At 41.2% G+C, this 18594-nt stretch overlaps 1 protein-coding gene across 3 annotated transcripts in view; it reads left to right on the top strand.

The window, feature by feature from the left end:
• ASAP1 (ArfGAP with SH3 domain, ankyrin repeat and PH domain 1) overlaps positions 1-18594 on the top strand; it is a 174964-nt gene that overhangs the window by 87793 nt on the left and 68577 nt on the right. For all 3 annotated transcript variants that reach the window (XM_032222635.1, XM_032222634.1, XM_032222636.1), the window contains 5 exons: positions 5134-5206; positions 9831-9976; positions 14805-14879; positions 15561-15610; positions 16981-17110. In XM_032222635.1, coding sequence (XP_032078526.1) covers positions 5134-5206; positions 9831-9976; positions 14805-14879; positions 15561-15610; positions 16981-17110 — 474 coding nt within the window. The remainder of the gene's footprint in view (positions 1-5133; positions 5207-9830; positions 9977-14804; positions 14880-15560; positions 15611-16980; positions 17111-18594) is intronic.

The raw sequence follows: 18594 nt of genomic DNA, 5'->3' as shown, positions 1-18594 counted from the left end.
AAGCTCGAATTGACCTGATTTTACACCCTTTGTGATGGTTGTTAAACAAATGCTACAATTCTTAAGTGAACCAGTGAGTCGCTATGAATGCAGTTTTGCTGAAAACCAGAAGCAAATACAATACTTTTCAGCAACACTATTGTAAAATGCAGTCCTGTGATTATGGGATTCTGCAAACAGCGGTAAATTCAGCTCGGTTGTGCAGTCACGTGACTGGGGGTGGGGGGTGGGTGAGGGCGACCATTGGAACTTCACATTTGGGTTGTACATAGCCCCGAAGTAGGTCCGTCAGAAATTCAAATGCTCACTAAGCAACCGGTCGTAATTCAAGGATTACCTGAGCAAATATAGGAGGAGAGCTATGCTGCTGCATGGGAGCAAAACATCTGAAGGTGTTTTGTGACATGTTTTCAAGAGAGCAGATTTTATTATTTATCAGCTTTCCAAGTGAACCGCAGCTCACAAAACCTTCCGCCTTTTAATCACATTTGGTGATTTTAAAATCCGAACCTTTCTGATTTTTGACTACTTAACGTAAACAGTGGTACAGAAAATTGGAATGAGTCATGCCCTCCTGTCTTGGTATGTCTTTACTCAATTTCAGGAAATTGTGGAAGAGTTTTAATCCATTTTACTCCTAATGAATAGGTTGTTAAGATAATTACAATCTAATGAAGAAGACTTTTCTCAAAAAAAAATACCTGTAGGATGAACAATTTGCTGCTTAGCTACCTTAGTGTATCAGCTGGCTTTAAATTTATATGACTTTTAGAAAGTCAGTTTTTGAATTAATTATCTGTGGTGACAGTTGCTGTAAGAAACCTATGTTCTCTACGATTCAGGAGAGGATAATGCTTATCATGTAAATATGAAGTCATCTAGTTCATGTATCCTCGACTTAACGACTATGGCAACTGACTCATATTTATGACGGTTACAGTGTCCTGGGGTAACAGAATCTCCTTTTATGACTTTCGGACAAGCAAAATCAATGGGGAATCCAGATTCACTTAACAACCTTGTTAGTAACTTAACTGCAGTGATTGACTTAGCAACTGTGGCAAGAAAGGTCATCAAATTGAGCAAAACTCGCTTAATAACCGTCTCGCTTAGCAACAAAATTTTGGGCTCAATTGAGGTCATAAGTCGAGGACTACCTGTGTTTCAGCATTACTTTTAGTTCCCTTTGGAATACCAGATGCTATCCAAAACAGCTAAAATTTTTACTGTCTTTATATCTTATATGTAAGACTTCCCAGAAACATTTGTTTGCGTGTTTTATGAAACAGGATATTCTCTTAAATGGGCACTTGATCCCATTCAGCAGGATTCCCACAAATTATATTTACACTATAATCAGCTATAATATAATCACGTATAATATAATCAAATATATACATAGATAGATGTGCATATGCACATAGTCAAAGTGCATAAGGCTAATTACCAGGAATGACTATAGAGTCAAACAAATATGACATTATTCTGTTTTGACAACGCTTTGGATTTCTGCAAGGAGAGATTCTTTTTCATTTTTCTTTCCAACCCAATGCAATGCCAGAAAAAAATGTGAGTAAAATGTCCATCGGTAGCATAACTGTCCAAAATAACCAAAAGGATCAAATCTGGTGTGGATTCGAAGCCAGCGGGGGTGGGGGGAATCAGATTAGAAAATGAAACTAAATCAGGATAGAGACTGCAAGGGGGGGGGTTAAAACCTGCCAATTCATTCCATTAGGAGACACAGAAAAACAAGGGCTCAAAATATTGGTGTCTGCTCAGTGGTGGGATTCAAATAATTTAACAAACGGTTCTCTGCCCTAATGTCTATCTGGGTGGGTGGGGCTCGGTGATCATGTGACTGGGTGGGCTTGGTCAACTCGGGGTCACTCAGGTCGATGGGCGCTTCGCCTTAGCTGTGACAATGTCATAAGGGTTAACCAGAGAGGCAGTTTCTGTAAGCAGGTCAATAAAGATGAAGCTAGAAACAACACCAGAATGTTTCCTTCCAGCCTTCCTTACAGGATTAGCCCTGTAAAGTGGGGAAAAACAAAAGGAGATTTCTTCCAACAATCGGTCCTCTGAACTACTTAGAAAGTTACCAACCGGTTCTCCCGAATAGGTGCGAACTGGCTGAATCCCACCACTGTGTCTGCTCCATACTTCCTTCCTGGTCACATGACCCAGAGCTAAGTTATCATTAAGGGAATGGAAAATATTTCAAGTGCCAAACTCTGTATCTCTACTATAGCAATAGCACTTATAGATTTATATACTGCTTCACAGTAATTTCACAGCCCTCTCTAAGCGTTTTACAGAATGAAACATAATGCAATGCGAGCGTGACCCCCCTGCCCCCAGTGCCTACATGCGCAACCACCCTCCACTCAACCTCCTCTCCCCACGTGTTCAACCCCCCCATGCTCTGTTTTCGGCCTCTCTGCAGCCTCCTGAAACCAAAAGATGGGCCACGGGTGGGCACCCCCTGTCCCCCGCATGTGTGTGCAACCCCCCACCCTTGTGCATGCGCGCACATGTTCTGCATGTGCCCTGCTCCCCACACATGCACGGCAGAGACCAGAAAAACAGGTGGCCGGCGGGCGACATGTGCACATGCACAATAGAACTGAGCTGGGGCGATGGCTCATGTGCCTGCAGAGAGGACTCTGCATGCCACCTGTGGAACACGTGCCATAGATTTGCAATCATGGTTCTAGAGAGAAGAAAATCACCAATTAGTTTTGAACAAAAACTAATGGAAAAGATAATCTTTGAAATGTAGAAAAGAAATCAGTTAAGGGTATATTGTAGGGTGATAGATCAATGTAGACCACTCAAGTTGTTACCAAGAGCATGATGATGTGAAGGGTTTTTGGGGGGGGATGGGAGGAAAGGGTCAGTTCCGGCTGCTGCTACTGCCGATTTGCTGCACATGCACGCTTAATGTGTGCAATGCATGCATGCACAGTACTAAAAAATGCTTCTGCGCATGTGCAGAAGCCAAAAACAAGATGGCAGTCCCCAAAAAATCTGTTTGGGGGCATGGCAGGCCAGGTTACTACCTATTCAGCTGAACCAGTCCTAACCGGTAGGAACCCACCTCTGGCAGGGCGGCGGGGGGGGGAGACAATATGGACTTCTAAGATTATTTTTTAACTTTAACTTGAGATGTTAATGCTACAATCAAATACCAACAAAAATCTCAATTCAGATTCTACTAGAGAGAACCTCCCTGAGGATGGGCTCAAGCACCAGTCCGAAAACTCAGAACAAAACCTCTGGTCCCCGTGATTGACCCAGATTGGATCCCTCAAATCACAACTCTTCAAGATACCCAGCCTCCTTCATTATTTTTACTGAAACCTAACATTAGTCTAATTTGTAAACTTGATCTTGAAAAGTTCTTCCTTAGCATTTTTAATTAAAAGAAAATTAAAGTAACTGGACCGTGGGAATATTACTTTGCAAAATATGTTTTGGTAGTGTTCATTGCAATTTGTATTTTGTCCTAGATTTTTCTGGGCAAATATATCCCTGAAAACTAGTTATTAAGCCAATGTATTGAACTTGGTTAATTTATTTTGTAGTGGCTGAGTTTACCATAATAATTGCAGGTATAAAATGCAAGTGTAATTTTTTTAAATCTTGCTAGTTAAAGATAATTAACCAAGGCTCTCTAATTTTACTTATGGGAGAATGCACTGAAAATATTCTTTAGCTTGGATAACAAGATGCTGAGGGACCAAACAGATGGTAACCTTTTTGAATTGTTGATCAGAGCTGGATTATTTGAGGTCCTCTCAGTGAAAGGCTATTTTATCTTATCAGTGAATCTTGCAGACCAGATACTGTATTTCATTTGTAGAACTAATTAAGCGGAATAATCTTGCAGAGATATGAAGCTTATTCTTTAGTATATTGATAATTATTTTGATTTCTTTTTACAAAAATGTAAGTTACTCTTTTTTTAAGCAATTACCAAATACATTTCAAAGGAATACTTTCCATTTAGAAGGCTTTCTTTCTCACATAATTGTTCACCTAATGAACACGGTATTAATAATTTAGTACACTTGAAAAAAAATTAAAATTTCATCTTAATTGTCTAAGCTTTCAGCGCTATGGGCTCTTATTCAGCCTGTCTTTTAATATTTGGCTTTTATTAACTGAGTACAAAAACAAACTGAAAAATAAACAATCTGGAAATTTTTAAAAGGAAAAAACAAACAAACAGAAGTAACAAAAATGGCATTTATTCATAGACTGAAATCTATCTATCTATCCATCCATCCATCCATCCATCCATCCATCCATCCATCCATCCATCCATGGCTCTGTGTGTGTGTGTGTGTGTGTGTGTGTGTGTGTGTGTGTTCCAGCATAACTCTGGAATGCCACAAGCAATTTCAACCAAACTTGGTACACAGATGACTTACTCTTTGGAAACAAATACTGTCCCTAGCACCCCTCGGGGTGTGTGTTCTGTTAAGATACAGCCTGTTGTGCCTTAAAATGGCTTCTACTGTACAGCCAGGGTGGGTTTCAGCAGGCATTACTGCCGGTTCGGTTGATACACACTGCGTTCACATGTGCAGTGCAATTAAAATTGTTCTGCGCATGTGCAGAACTGAAAAACAAGATGGTGCTGCCACTGCCGCCACCCAGGGAACTGGTTCAGGGCCAGGCCGCCAAACCACTACCGGTTCAGTCGAACCTATCCAAGTCGGTAGGAACCCACCACTGTGTACAGCACAGTGGAGTTGGCATGGTAACCGCTTCACAGTACTCCACAAAGATGCTCCCTCTGGTAAGGGGGAAAATCCAACATTTGAAATTACGTTTGGTCCTGACATTTTCCCCCTATAAATAAATATCTGGGCAATGCGGGGTTATCAATTATTACATAATATAGCGACTTGAATGCAAGTAATATTTGTAGCTGAGGGTTGAAATGTGAGGTCTGTGGTTCTCTCTCAGCTGGCAAGATGAGGCAAGATTCACTTAACAACTGTCTCATTTAGCAACAGAAATTTTAGGCTCCATTGTGGTCGTAAGTCGAGGACTACCTGTATAAAATTGAGTTCCTTTTCCCTGATTTGACTTTCTTTCCCTCTGTTTTCTTTCTCCTTCTAGGCTTTAGATCAGGACAGAACTGCACTACAAAAAGTGAAAAAATCTGTAAAAGCAATATATAATTCTGGGCAAGGTAAGCTTTATTTTTCTATATTATCATTTGCTGCATCTTAACAAATAATAAATACATTTTAAATAAATTGTTTTGAAGTATAGAGATTAGGGAGAATTTCAAAATATAATGGAGTGTGAAAAATACAGTTGTTTATTATAATATTTTCACAAGAGATGAAGCAGACTAAAGACAATAGCTTTAAACATTTTTTAAATGTATTTTTTTCAGTTTATATCCTTTTTATATTCCTAGGAATTATTTAAAGGTTCAGAACCTTTTCAGTGTCTCTCTCACTATATATGTCTCTATTAAGCAAGTAAAAGACAGGTTCACTTAAAAACCATGTTACTAACTTAGCAACTGCAGTGATTCACTGAACAACTTAAGAAAGGTTGTAAAATGGGGCAAAATTCACTTAACCAATGTCTCTCTTAGTAACACATTTTGGGCTCAATTGTAGTCATAAGTCAAGGACTACCTCTGTATAGTTATTTGTATTATCAATATATTTTAAAAAAATACTTGTTGTGGTCCGCTGGGAGACTGTGGAGCTAGCAGCAGAGTCGGATAGCAAGGAGGTTGGGGAGGAACATGGGCCAGTCCTGGAGTCTGGGGAAGGCTCAGATGAGGGCTCTGCATCAGAGGCAGAGAGGGGGCCAGGGCCATCTGGGAGTTAAGAGCTGCCAGAAGGCAAGACAGTTAAGAAAGAAGAGACGACTCGGGAGTAAAGCTTGGAAGTGATTGGCCCCTACCATAGGATAAAAAGGAGGAGCAAAGGGACATGAGCCTTTGCAGGAAGCGACTTGTTTCATGCTAGTCAGTTTACCTTCTGAAGCTCCGTTTTGACTCTGCTCCGTGTGGCCTTGCCAAGCTAATTGCCAATGAAGTCTTTGGCAGTGTTTCAAGGAAGATAAAGGTGAGTGTTTATCAGCCTTATCCCGAAAGACTTTGGCAGCCTACTGTAGGACTCTTTACAACTATTTGGGGCTCATTACGGGCTGTGAATGAACATAATTCACAGTCTTTGAAATAAAAAGAGAGTTTTTGGGTCTAAGCGTGTGCTTTTTACTGTATCAGGAAGCCTAGGTGAGAACAATACTCATAAACCTTCGGAACAGTTATGGTGTTCTTTCAATTTTTTTTACTTCAAAATATATTTTTGGATATATATTTGACATACTGATTAAAACCAGGGGAACCAGTGTTTGAGAAGGCTTCCTTCTATTTCCATTTGCCAGCCCATATTTATTTAAAAGATTTATAAGGAATGCTCTTCTTACGCAACACAACTCTGGGTGGCTCACAACAACACTCAAAAGGTAATAAAGCCGTTTCAGACAACCAAAGGCACTCTAAGATTCCTCAATAGCTATCTTAATCATCATCCAGGTAGTAGCTTAATGATTTTATATGCATGCACTAATAAATCTTACTGGCGAATATTAACAGTTTTCCTAGAATAACATCTGCTTTTAGCGCTAAAGGTGATAAGTGTGACATTCAGCACAGTGGCAATTTTGCAGCGCTGTTTACATTCATCATTAATTTTTAATCTCTCCCCTGCATTAAAAAAGAAACATGCTTGCATTTTTCGTAGGTGAAAAAGAAAAACCGTGAGAGTTGTTGTCAGTCTGACACCTTAAATGCTGGTGTAGTGGTAACCGGGCCTTGAAAATTGAATTACGGCGAGAAATAATTAACTGATTTGCTATATCTCATCCAGATCTAGTCCTAGAGAACAAAGGGTTCTGTCAAATAAAATAAATTTGATACAGGAAGTCCTCGATGTATGACCACAATCAGGGCTGGGTTCCTGCCAGTTCTAACCTCTTCTATAGAAGAGGTTCCACAAATCTACAGTGCCGTTCAGAACCGGTTCCAGCTCCCTCTCCCCGCCCGTCCGCAAATCATCAAGATGAAGAGCGAGAGGAGGAATTCTGGGAGTTGAAGTCCACAAGTCTTAAAGCTGTCAAGTTTGAACACCCCTGGGGTTTTTTTTCTAAAGGGTTAGGGGTGCAAGGGTCTTGTAACTTGACAGCTTTAAGACTTGCACACTTTAATGCCAGAGTTCCTGAGCCAACATGACTGAAGGAGGAATTCTGGGAGTTGAAGTCCACAAGTCTTAAAGATATCAAGTTTGAACATCCCTGTGGTTTTTTTTTTCTAAAGGGTTAGGGGTGCAAGGGTCTTGTAACTTGACAGCTTTAGGACTTGTGTGCTTCAAATGCCAGAGTTTCTGAGCCAACATTTTGGTTGCTAAGCAAGAGCGTTGTTAAGCGAGTTTCACTACATTTTACAAGTTGGCCATGCCCACCCAGTCAAATGGCCGGCAAGCCACTCCACCCAGTCACATGGCCGGCAAGCCACTCCCACAAAGCAGGCCACACCTACAGAAGAGTTTCTATATATATATTGCCACAGGAACTTCTACACTTGGACCAATACAATATTTCTTCTTTGGGACGCTGTCTTTTCTCTAGCATCTCATGGCTGTGATGCACTTATTTAGCACTGTTAATATATTCAGTCATAATATTAAGAAATATTTGACTATCATGTCGAATGCAGCTTTTGCACGATGGTGACAGAACAGGAGAGATTTTTAATTAGCCTTTAGTTTCTTTGCTGTGATTCACAGCCTTTATTTATGCCATGCCCTTGGTTACTCAGCCACAGTCTAGGAGACCAAAACTCTTCTGTGAATAATTTGCTACTGACTCAATGTAGAAAACCTCTGTTTTCTTTTAGGAAACATTCTTTTCTTTTTGCTTGTTTTTTTCATTTTCATGCCTAGTTTCTTTTGTTGGACGCTACTGCTGTTCTTTCTTTCTTTAATTTATATGCTATTAAAGCATGATGATTTTTAAAAAAAAAATTAATATGCTGTGCCTTAATGGTTGAAGCAGGGAGCACACTTTAGTCTATTCAGACTCTGGTACAGGTAGACCTTGAATCATGATTGCAATTGGGGGCAAAATTTGTGTTGCTAAGCAAAACATCTGTTAAGTGAGTTTTGCTATAGAATAGAACAGAACAAAATAACAGAATTGGAAGGGACCTTCTACTCCAACCCCCTGCTTAGGTGGGAAACCCTATAGCAGGAATGGCGAACCTTTTTGGCACTGAGTGTCCAAACTGAAACACTCGTGTATGTGCACGCACGCCAGAGCTCCAGAACCCGAAGACTAGCTGGCTAGCACGCGCATGCTTGTTTTTAGGCTATTTTTGGGGCCCTTTTCAGGCTGTTCTTTGACCGTATTTTGGGCTAAAAATGGCCTTTAAACGGCCCAAAAATGGCCCTGAAAATGTCCCCAAAACAGAGTGAAAAGGGTCCAAAAATGGCTTGAAAATGGTCCTAAAACCGCCTGAAAACAGCCTAGGAAACTGCATGCAAAACAGCCCCCAAAACGGCCAGGTGGGGTCGCGAGTACCCGCCTGAGTGGAATTGGAAGTCCCCACACAGGTGGGGCCGCTAGTGCCCGCATGGGTGGGGCTGCTAGCGCCCGTGATGCTCTTGTGAGTGGGCCTGTGTGTGTTCACACATGCGTGCACTGGCCAGCTACTCACATGGCCCAGTGACCAATAGGTCTGAGCCCACATGTTGGGAACCCCTGCATTAAAGCATCCCATGCTATGGATTTGGGGCAAAGACTTCGATGTCTTCCCATGCAGTGGTGGGATCCTGCCGGTTTAACAACCAATTCAGTGATCGCATGTTTCGCTCAGCGCGCATGCACAGTTTTAACAAAACTTACCTTCCACATTACTCTTGGGGAGTAACGCAGCTAAGGCGTAGCAATCCACTCTGCAGCGCAAATCAGCGGAGAGGGTATAAGTAAGTAAAGCACAGGGCTAGGCGGGTGGGCCCACCTAATCGTCTCAGTGATTGTCAGAGCTACTGGTTTGCCTGAACCAGTCCAAACTGCCTGAATCCCACCCCTGTTGTGATGTTTAAGGTCTTTAAGTCATCTATGAACATTCTTCATGTATTTCAAGGGCATCCTGTTGGTCGTTTGGCATCATTATCTCATTGCTGTGTTGGGAATTCGATTATTCTCCGTATGGAGTGCAAGTTGGAATCTTTTGCGTGTGATTATCTTATGTAGGTGCGCCAAGGTGGCGCAGTGGTTAAATGCAGCACTGCAGGCTACTGCTAGATCAGCAGTTCAGCGGTTCAAATCTCACCGGCTCAGGGTTGACTCAGCCTTCCATCCTTCCGAGGTGGGTAAAATGAGGACCCAGATTGTTGGGGGCAATATGCTGACTCTCTGTAAACCGCTTAGAGAGGGCTGAAAGCCCTATGAAGCGGTATATAAGTCTAACTGCTATTGCTATTGCTATGTAATTTGCAGCAGCACTTCTTCCTTAATAACGTAGTCAAAATAGCAAATCTTTAGGATTCAGTGATGACATCTTTGTTGGAAGACGCCAAGTCTCTTGTTAAAATAGTTGCCGGCGCCCTCCAGGTTTCACTGGCATAAAGAGCTGAAAACAACTAACTTAAATAATCTAACTTTTAATACCTTTGAAAGGAACAAATGGCGAATTTTAGCCTTGTTCTCTTAGAGAAAAAACCTATTTCTCGTCATTATTATTTTGTCTTCTCGTAAAGTGGCATTAACTCAACATTTTTCTCTTTCAGAACATAGCCAAAATGAAGAGAGCTATGCACAAGTGCTAGATAAATTTGGAAGTAATTTCTTAAGTAGAGATAATCCAGACCTGGGCACTGCTTTTGTCAAATTTTCCACGCTAACTAAGGAATTGTCAACACTGCTTAAAAATCTGGTAAGACGCTGCTTAATCTTTTTGTCCTTTAAAACATTTACAATTATTATTATATAAGGGTTGTTATATAAGTTATGTGAAATGTAGGTTACAGTGTTACATAAGTATTGATTGTAATAAACAACCGAACCGTTTACATTTCTGGAGGGAGCATTATATTTTAAATCCAGTTCGATGCAGCTATGGAAAAAAAAAGGTTAGGCTTATTGAGTACTAATGCAGTGTTTTTAAGCACTTGGTCTAGCTTTGTGAATGACTGAAGCTATTCAGTCTATGCAGTCATTTGTAATAGCATTCACCCTAAATTTGGGTTTTAAAATTAACTTTCTTGTTTGGGTATTGCACTGGATAATTCTGGAGAAATAGTTGAAATGATTTTTTAAGTGAAATGCATTTTTCTTCCTCTTTAATCTCCCCCTGTTCAGTACAGTACATTTCATAAATCTGTTCGCTATTAAAATAATGCATTTTCCATTCTTCAGAACACAAAGCTTTAAAGCTATAAATATTGTATTTATTCTCCAAATGTATAGGAATTATTACTGCAAGGTGCAAAATACAGGGAAGCTTATTTTGAGTGATGCAATGGCACATAGACCTATATACCGCTTCACAGTGCTTTAACAGCCCTCTCTAAGTGGTGTGCAGAGTCAGCATATCGCCTCCAACAATCTGGGTCCTCATTTTACTGACCTCGGAAGGATGGAAGGCTGAGTCAACCTTAAGCTTGCCAGGATCAAACTCCTGGCAGTGGGCAGAGTCAGCCTGCAATACTGCATTCTTACCACTACACCACCATGGCCCACCACGATATATAAACAATAGAATGTATGTGATATCAGATCCAACATGTAATCTTAATTTGGGTTTATGCCCTCCATCCTTCTTTTCCTCTTCTTTCATGCTCTCTTCTTTATTTCTCCATTGTAATTCTAGTTTGGAAGGTTAGTATCTTGGGTGTGCTGGCAACCTGTGACTGCCATAAACTGGGAAGTAATTAAGTGGTGATTAAGGTTCAGTATGGGAGCATGCAATAGAAATCCTGTTCCTGTAAATGGGTTGTATTTAATTTGGGGTGTGCCTCCAAGTCACTGTAGACATTGGTGACTTGTTTAGGGAGTTTTTATAGTAATGCTAGCCGATAACCCAGCATTGCCCAGGTATTTATTCATAGGGGGAAAATGTCCAGACCAAACATAATTTCCAATGTTGGATTCCTCCCCTTACCAGAGGGAGCTCCCTTGTGGAATACCGTGTAGTCGTTACCATGGCAACTCTACTGCGCTGTACAGTAGAAGCCATTTTACGGCAGTACAGTAGAAGCCAGTAGAAGGCTGTTATCTTATCAGAACACACACACCGAGGGGCTTTAGGGGTGTCTTATCACCACACTATTTGTTTCCCGAGAGTAAGTCATCTGTATACCAAGTTTGGTTGAAATTGCTCGAGACGTTCCAGAGTTATGCTGGATCTCTCTCTCTCTTTTTTTTAGGAAGTGGTGTCCCCTTTTCTTCTTCCTAGTACTAAAAAAGAAGAACTATATATATATAGATAGATTTTCAGGAAGTGGTGTCCCCCTTTCTTCTTCCAAGAACTAAAAAAGAATAACTGGCCCAAAGTCAACAAGTTGGCCCTATATTTAAGATGGGACTGGAACTTACAGTATCCTGGGTTCTAGCCTAATGTCTCTAAGCACTACACCAAACTGGCTCTCTTTCCTTCTCTTAATACTGTGTGAAGCCAACATGTAGTATTTGTTATATTCTAAATGTTATATTTGAATTTGTTCCATTGGCATAAAGCAAGGGTCTCCAAGCTTGACAACTTTAGGACTTGTGGGCTTCAACTCCCAGAATTCCCCCAGCCTACGTGAGGAATTCTGGGAGTCCTCAAATTGTCAAGTTTGAAGGCCCCTGGTGTAAGGGAAATTATAAGCAGTTATTTCTGTGGAGTCCTTGCTACTCTCTGACCTTGCAGATACTTCATTACTCGTCACGCTAACATCATCAGTGCTACTGAGTGTGGGGTTTGCTTCCTGTTAATATACAATAGCTTGGTCAACAAGTGTTGATATGCCTTTTTTGTTAGTTGCCTGATTAGGCTATTGTTTTCTCCTTGATTGGTCGTCTAATGTTAATCCCTGTATTTCTAGGTCTTGGTTGCGGGAAAAGATGTGTTCTGGTCTTTTTGTTCCCTTCTTAGCTTTCTTATTGCCTCTTTTGAATGCTGTGTACATGTGATTTATCTCTATCGGTCTGTAGATGGCTGATTTGTCTGAATGCAAAGCTTCTAGGAATTCTCTAGCATTTGGGGATTTAGCTTCGTCTAGACCAGTGTTTCTCAACCTTGGCAACTTGAAGATGTCTGGCAAATGCTGGCTGGGGAATTCTGGGAATTGAAGTCCGGACATCTTCAAGTTGCCAAGGTTGAGAAACACTGGTCTAGACTGTCACAGCTATGGCTGAGTCTCTCCAAAGTTGTTTTTGGAAAGTAACCTCAATTATTATGTCAAATCCATCAGCCACAACTTCCAAAGAGTCAGTCTGACAAAAGCAGCATTGCATTGTGTAACACCAGCATCATTAATTCCAGTGGAATGTGTGGATGACTTTGGGGAACAAGGGGAAGAGATACTGCCTAGGAAACAATCAGATAAGAGAGGCAGGAGCCCCCAGTGGCTTGACAGTCAGACAAAGAAACTAAAGAAAGACCAGTGTCCTAAATGCCTCATGCAATTAAAGGCCGTAGCAGGAAGTTTGTACCTGCAAACTTGCAAGATTCTGTTAATGTAGTCTTACAGTACCGTAGAATTAGTTCCTTTAGTTGTGTTTCCTGTCTGATTTACCTGGGAGCGGTGCACCCATTTTTTTTTAACGAGTGTTTTGATGTTGCACATACATCCAGAAGAGGCAGCCTTTTGTTATTTTGAAGAAAGCAGCAGGAATCTGGGACATTTATGACTATCAAATAAAGAATACCTCCTCAAGGCCCTTTACATCAAGATGACAGTATCTTGCATGAATATTGTTGTTGTTGGTTGCAAAGTCATGCCCGACCCATTGCGACCCCATGGACAATGTTCCTGTCCTCTAGCAACCTCTGGAGTCTATTTAACTCATGCCTTCTGCTTTAATGACTCCATCCAGCCACCTCATTCTCTTTTGTCCCCTTCTTATTTTGCCCTCAATCTTTCCCAGCATTAGGCTCTTCTCCAGTGAGTCTTTCCTTCTCATTAGGTGGCCAAAATATTTGAGTTTCCTCTTCAGGATCTGGCCTTCTAAAGAGCAATCAGGGTTGATCTCCTCTAGGACTGACCGGTTTGATTGCCTTGCAGTCCAAGGGACTTGCAGGAGTCTTCTCCAGCACCATAGTTCAAAGGCCTCAATTCTTTGGTGCTCAATCTTTCAAACTTTCACAGCCATCCATTGCAACTGGGAAAACCATAGTCTTGACTATATGCCCTTTTGCTGGCAGGGTGATGTCTCTGCTTTTTAGTATGCTGTCTAGATTTGCCATAGCTTTCCTCCCCAGGAGGAAGCATCTTTTAATTTCTTGGCTGCAGTCCCCATCTGCGGTGATCTTGGAGCCCTGGGGAACCCATAGTGGGACGCAGCCCATCAAATGGCTTATCTGATTGATGGTTATTTACGGGGGGGGGGGGAGCGTTATTGTTTTTAACTGTTTGCCTGTTGGGTTTTTATTTTCGTAAGCAGCCCAGGGTCACAGAGAGTGAGTGGGCGGCCATAGAAACCCTCTGAAATAAATAAATAAAATATTTCAACAGAAGAACAGTTTGCCTGCTCTTCAAGATATCCTCCCCGGTTCTCTTTTAGTTTTGAAAAACTGAAAGTGGAAAAAAGGAGAACTTTTTTCCCTTCGAAAAGCACTCTTAAATTCAAAAGAATTCCAGCTGCTTTAAAGGAGTAAAACCTTTTGAACCTGGAACGCCCAAGCATGATCTTCAGTTAAGCTGTGTTGGCTGAATATTGTTATGCGGTGCTTGAATGGGAGAGCGCCATTCACTGGCATTTCGAAGGCACCAAGTCGCAAGAGCCGGGCGGCGGCGAACAGATGCCCACGCGGCTTTGCAATACCCCTAGGTCAGTGAATGGTGCTGTGCCCGGCTTGAAAGGGGGTTTGCTGGGTGGCTGCTGGTGAGCATGGTCGCTTCATGGCTGCTGTGCTGCACTGTTGCAACAGCGCAACACAGCCGTTCGCCCCTGAGGCTGTGCCCGGCTCTTTGGGAGCCCACTCGCAAGAGAGCAGCCACCTGGAAACCCAAAACAATAAGCCCTCCCTTGATAATAAGGCCCAAGCCATATTTTGTGGGTAAAAATAAAATAAGACCCTGTCTTATTTTCAGGGGAAACACAGTAGATGATAGATAGATAGATAGATAGATAGATAGATAGATAGATAGATAGATAGATAGATAGATAGATAGATGATAGACAGACAGACAGACAGACAGACAGACAAATATCAGTGAAATAAGGTAAAGTCTTTAAAATGTAGTAAAATGGTCATTAAATGAAGCTTCCCCACTGACTTTGCCTGTCAAAAGATTGCAAAAGATAATCAAATGACCTCAGGACACTGCATCTGTCAAAGATATGAGTCAGTTGCTAAGTGTCTAAATTTTGATTACATGACCATGGAGATACTGTAACAGGCGTAAGTATGGAAAACAGTCATAAGTCACTTTTTTCAGTGCTGTTGTAACTTTGAACCGTCACTAAATGGATGATTGTAATTCAAGTGGATGCCTGGAGTTTATTTTAAGTTCACTGATTTTTAAATACTGAATAATATTGTTTTCTCTTCCTAGCTGCAAGGGTTGAGCCATAATGTTATCTTCACCTTGGACTCCCTGTTGAAAGGAGATTTGAAAGGAATTAAAGGGGTAAGTAAGCCTACACATTTAATATGGGCTTTAATAATGGGTGGTGATTTCTGCACTTTTGTTTATCTATCAATATAGTAGGGACACGGTGTCTCAGTGGATAAGACGCTGAGCTTGTCAATAAGAAAGGTTGGCAGCTGAGCGGTTCGAATCCCTAATTTTGCATAACAGGGTGAGGTCCTGTGACTTGTCCCAGTTTCTGCCAACCTAGCAGTTTGAAAGCATGTAAGAAATGCAAGTAGAAAAATAGGCACCACCTTTGGTGGGAAGGTAACAGCGTTCCATGCGCCTTTGGCATTAAGTGATGCCGGTCGCATGACCATGGAGACGTCTTCGGACAGTGCTGGCTTTTCAGCTTTGAAACGGAGATGAGCACCACCCCCTAGAGTCAGAAACAACTAGCATATGTGTGAGGGGAACCTTTACCTTATCAATATAGCGGGGACGTTATCACATTTGCAGGAACATCTGATTACATCCACTTGTAACTGCAGACTTACATTTCCCATCAATCCGTTTTTTCTTTTAAAAAAAAACTTGAGTTATATGAGCTCTTAAGATTCCCCAGGGCGAAAATACTTTAAGCTTTTAAGTCATTTTATAACCATGGACCAGTACCTTAAGGGGGCATTTTTAAGCACTGCCATAAACTTATTTTAAGTTAATTTTCTTTTTCTTAAGGATCTCAAAAAACCTTTTGATAAAGCCTGGAAAGATTATGAGACCAAATTGTAAGTATGGTTAACTTTGCTGAACAAAACAATTGTGCTTAAAGTCAAGAAGTTTATTGTATACGGCTTAGAGTCTCTCTTTGAGCAGGACGGGTGGGAAGGAAATGTAAAAAATAAAATAAAATAACCTCCTGTCTTTCTATACAGGTAGTCCTCAACTTACAACCACAATTGAGCCCAAAATTTAGGTTGCTAAATGAGACATTTGTTAAGCGAGTTTTGCCCCATTTTACGACCTTTCTTGCACAGTGGTTAAGTGAACCATTTCAGTTGTTAACTTAGTAACATGGCTGTTAAGTGAATCTGGCTTCCCCATAGACGTTGCTTTTCAGAAGGTCGCAAAAGCAGATCACATACCCTGGGATTCTGCGACCGTCATAAATATAAGTCAGTTGCCATGCCTCTGAATTTTGATCACGTCACCACAGGGGCACTGCCACAGTTGTAAGTGTGAAAAAATGGTCATAAGTCACGTTTTTCAGGATACTGTAAGTTAGAACGGTCACTAAATGAACAGTTGTAAGTCGAGGACTACCTGTCCTGGAACTCTTTTCACGTGTGTCATGTGGTTCGTTGTGTAAAAAATAATTGTATATAACTCAGTCCTACTTGGGAATCTGTACCAGTGCATCATGAATCAGTGAATCATATTACAGTTTTTAAAAGCAATAAGTACATAAGGAAAAAAGGTCAGCAGTTTGGCGGTTCGAATCCCTAGCGCCGTGTAATAGAGTGAGCTCCTGTTACTTGTCCCAGCTTCTGCCAACCTAGCAGTTCGAAAGCATGTAAAAATGCAAGTAGAAAAATAGGAACCACCTTTGGTGAGAAGGTAATAGCTTTCTGTGCTCCTTCAGCGTTTAGTCATGCCAGCCACATGACCACGGAGACATCTTCGGACAGCGCTGGCTCTTCGGCTTTGAAACAGAGATGAGCACCGCCCCCTAGAGTCGGGAACAACTAGCACATATATGCAAGGGGAACCTTTACCTTTAAAAAAGGATTCAAAACATATTACAATTCTTTTTTGGAACAGGATTGATTCCAAAGTTAATTTTCTTAAAATGAAGGGTAGATTGGAAAGAAACCTCAAATGCCAAGGTGCTGTAGAACTCAAATTGTCCTTGACGTGTTTATGTTGGATTTTTAAAATATCGGATTCCTCCTTCTGCTTTTTAGCACTTAACAGCTTGCTTTTAAGGTGGAGAGCTATTTTGGTTTGGAATTTATTGTTTGATGAAGTCTGGTGAAATGGAAAACATGAGAAATGTCATTGTTTCTATATTAGTTGGACTCGGCTTGTGGATTCTTGTGATTGTCAAAAGTTTGACAGGTTTCGCCTTCTTTGTGGGTTTTGTTTTGCAATTCGACAGCACGAAAATTGAAAAGGAAAAAAGGGAACACGCCAAGCAACATGGGATGATACGAACAGAGATTACGGGAGCTGAGATAGCAGAGGAAATGGAGAAAGAGAGAAGGCTCTTTCAGCTACAGATGTGTGAAGTAAGTCACGTTTTAAAATTTAAACGATTAAACATCAATAAAGGAGAATATCTGTAGCTCAGGGTTGACATGAGGGGTCCTTGGTGCTCTCTGAGCTTGCTTGTTTTCTTGCAGATGTTTCATTACTCAAACTAGGTGTTATCATCAGTGGTAGCATTGGGTAAAGAAACATCTGCAAGAAAACAAGCAAGCTCAGAGAACACCAAGGACTTCTCATGATCAAGCATTCTGTGATTAAAATTCCATACATCTATTTATCCTGGCCACAATGTATAAAACAACTTGAACCTGTGTTCCTGGTGCTGTATAAACTTGGTTGTATGCCTATAGATGTTTCACTACCAAACCAGGTAGCGTCATCAGGGCACGTTAGTGTTTAAATGTAGGAGCTTATCTGCCAGTTTTTGCAGGCTGTAGTTTTCTCCTTCCTGGTTCTTTAGCTTTCTGCCTGATCATTTGTCTGGTATTAATCCCTGCTTATCTGAATATTAGCTGCTGAAGGGGGTGTGTTCCATTCTTCTTGTTTCCTTTCAAGGTTTTTTATTGTCTGTTCTATGTGGCATGCAAACGTGGTATTTCACTATGTGTCTTTTCATGGGTGATTTATTTGAATGCCAAGCTTCAGTAAAAATGGCTTGGATGCTCAGATAAGGAATACTTTCCCAGCTGAAACTGTGGTCGAGTGTCCATGTGCTGAGCACATGGCATTAACTGGCAGCAAACTCTTGCGTGCACTGAAGATGTTAGTTAGTTGGGTATTGAAACATCTGCAAGCAAACAACCAAGCTCAGAAAGCCCCAAAATAGCCACAATTCAACCCTGAACTACAGATACTTCTCTATTGGAACTCAGAACTCTCCCCACCCCTTCCCCAATTGACAAACACTTACCAATTTTGTATCAAATTCAATAACTTTTAGGGTTAATTCACAAAAAGTGGATAAAAGTTGCATTTGCACAAACTGTGTGATTACATTTAATCTTTCTCTCAGCATTCTGAGTAACGCATCCATTAAAGTCAGAACTCGGAGGCAGGTAGATTCCTCAAAGAACATGTTTATTGGACACATCGTGTCAGCACAGTTGGGAAAAACAACTCTGAAAGTTTCCTACATTTGTGATATAATTAAAAGAGCAATTGTTTCCCTCCCCAAGTGTCAAGGGTCACATTGTCCAATTAAGGCATTTGGCAGGTTCCTTGGTCACTCCTTCCCTCCTCCAATTTCCACCTGTTGGGATGACCTTGGTTCCCACGGGAGAGATCTTTGTTTTGTCTGCAAATCTACTTCCCCCTCTCTTCACCCTTCCCCACCCCTCAGAGTATGTGGCAACTATGAGGCAACTATCAACCAGGTTCACTTCAGAGTTGACACTTTCATTGGAGGAACTTCGTCCTGATTCCTTATAGTGGTGCAACAAAATGACTGCTTCACCGCTTGTGCAGATATAGCCAAGATGAGGGGTCTCCAATCTCCTGTCTGTAG

The sequence above is a fragment of the Thamnophis elegans genome, chromosome 8 (assembly GCF_009769535.1).
Source record: "Thamnophis elegans isolate rThaEle1 chromosome 8, rThaEle1.pri, whole genome shotgun sequence".
Lineage (NCBI taxonomy): Eukaryota > Metazoa > Chordata > Lepidosauria > Squamata > Colubridae > Thamnophis > Thamnophis elegans.
Note: the sequence above shows the minus strand (reverse complement) of the source record. Positions and strands in the feature narration are given on the sequence as shown.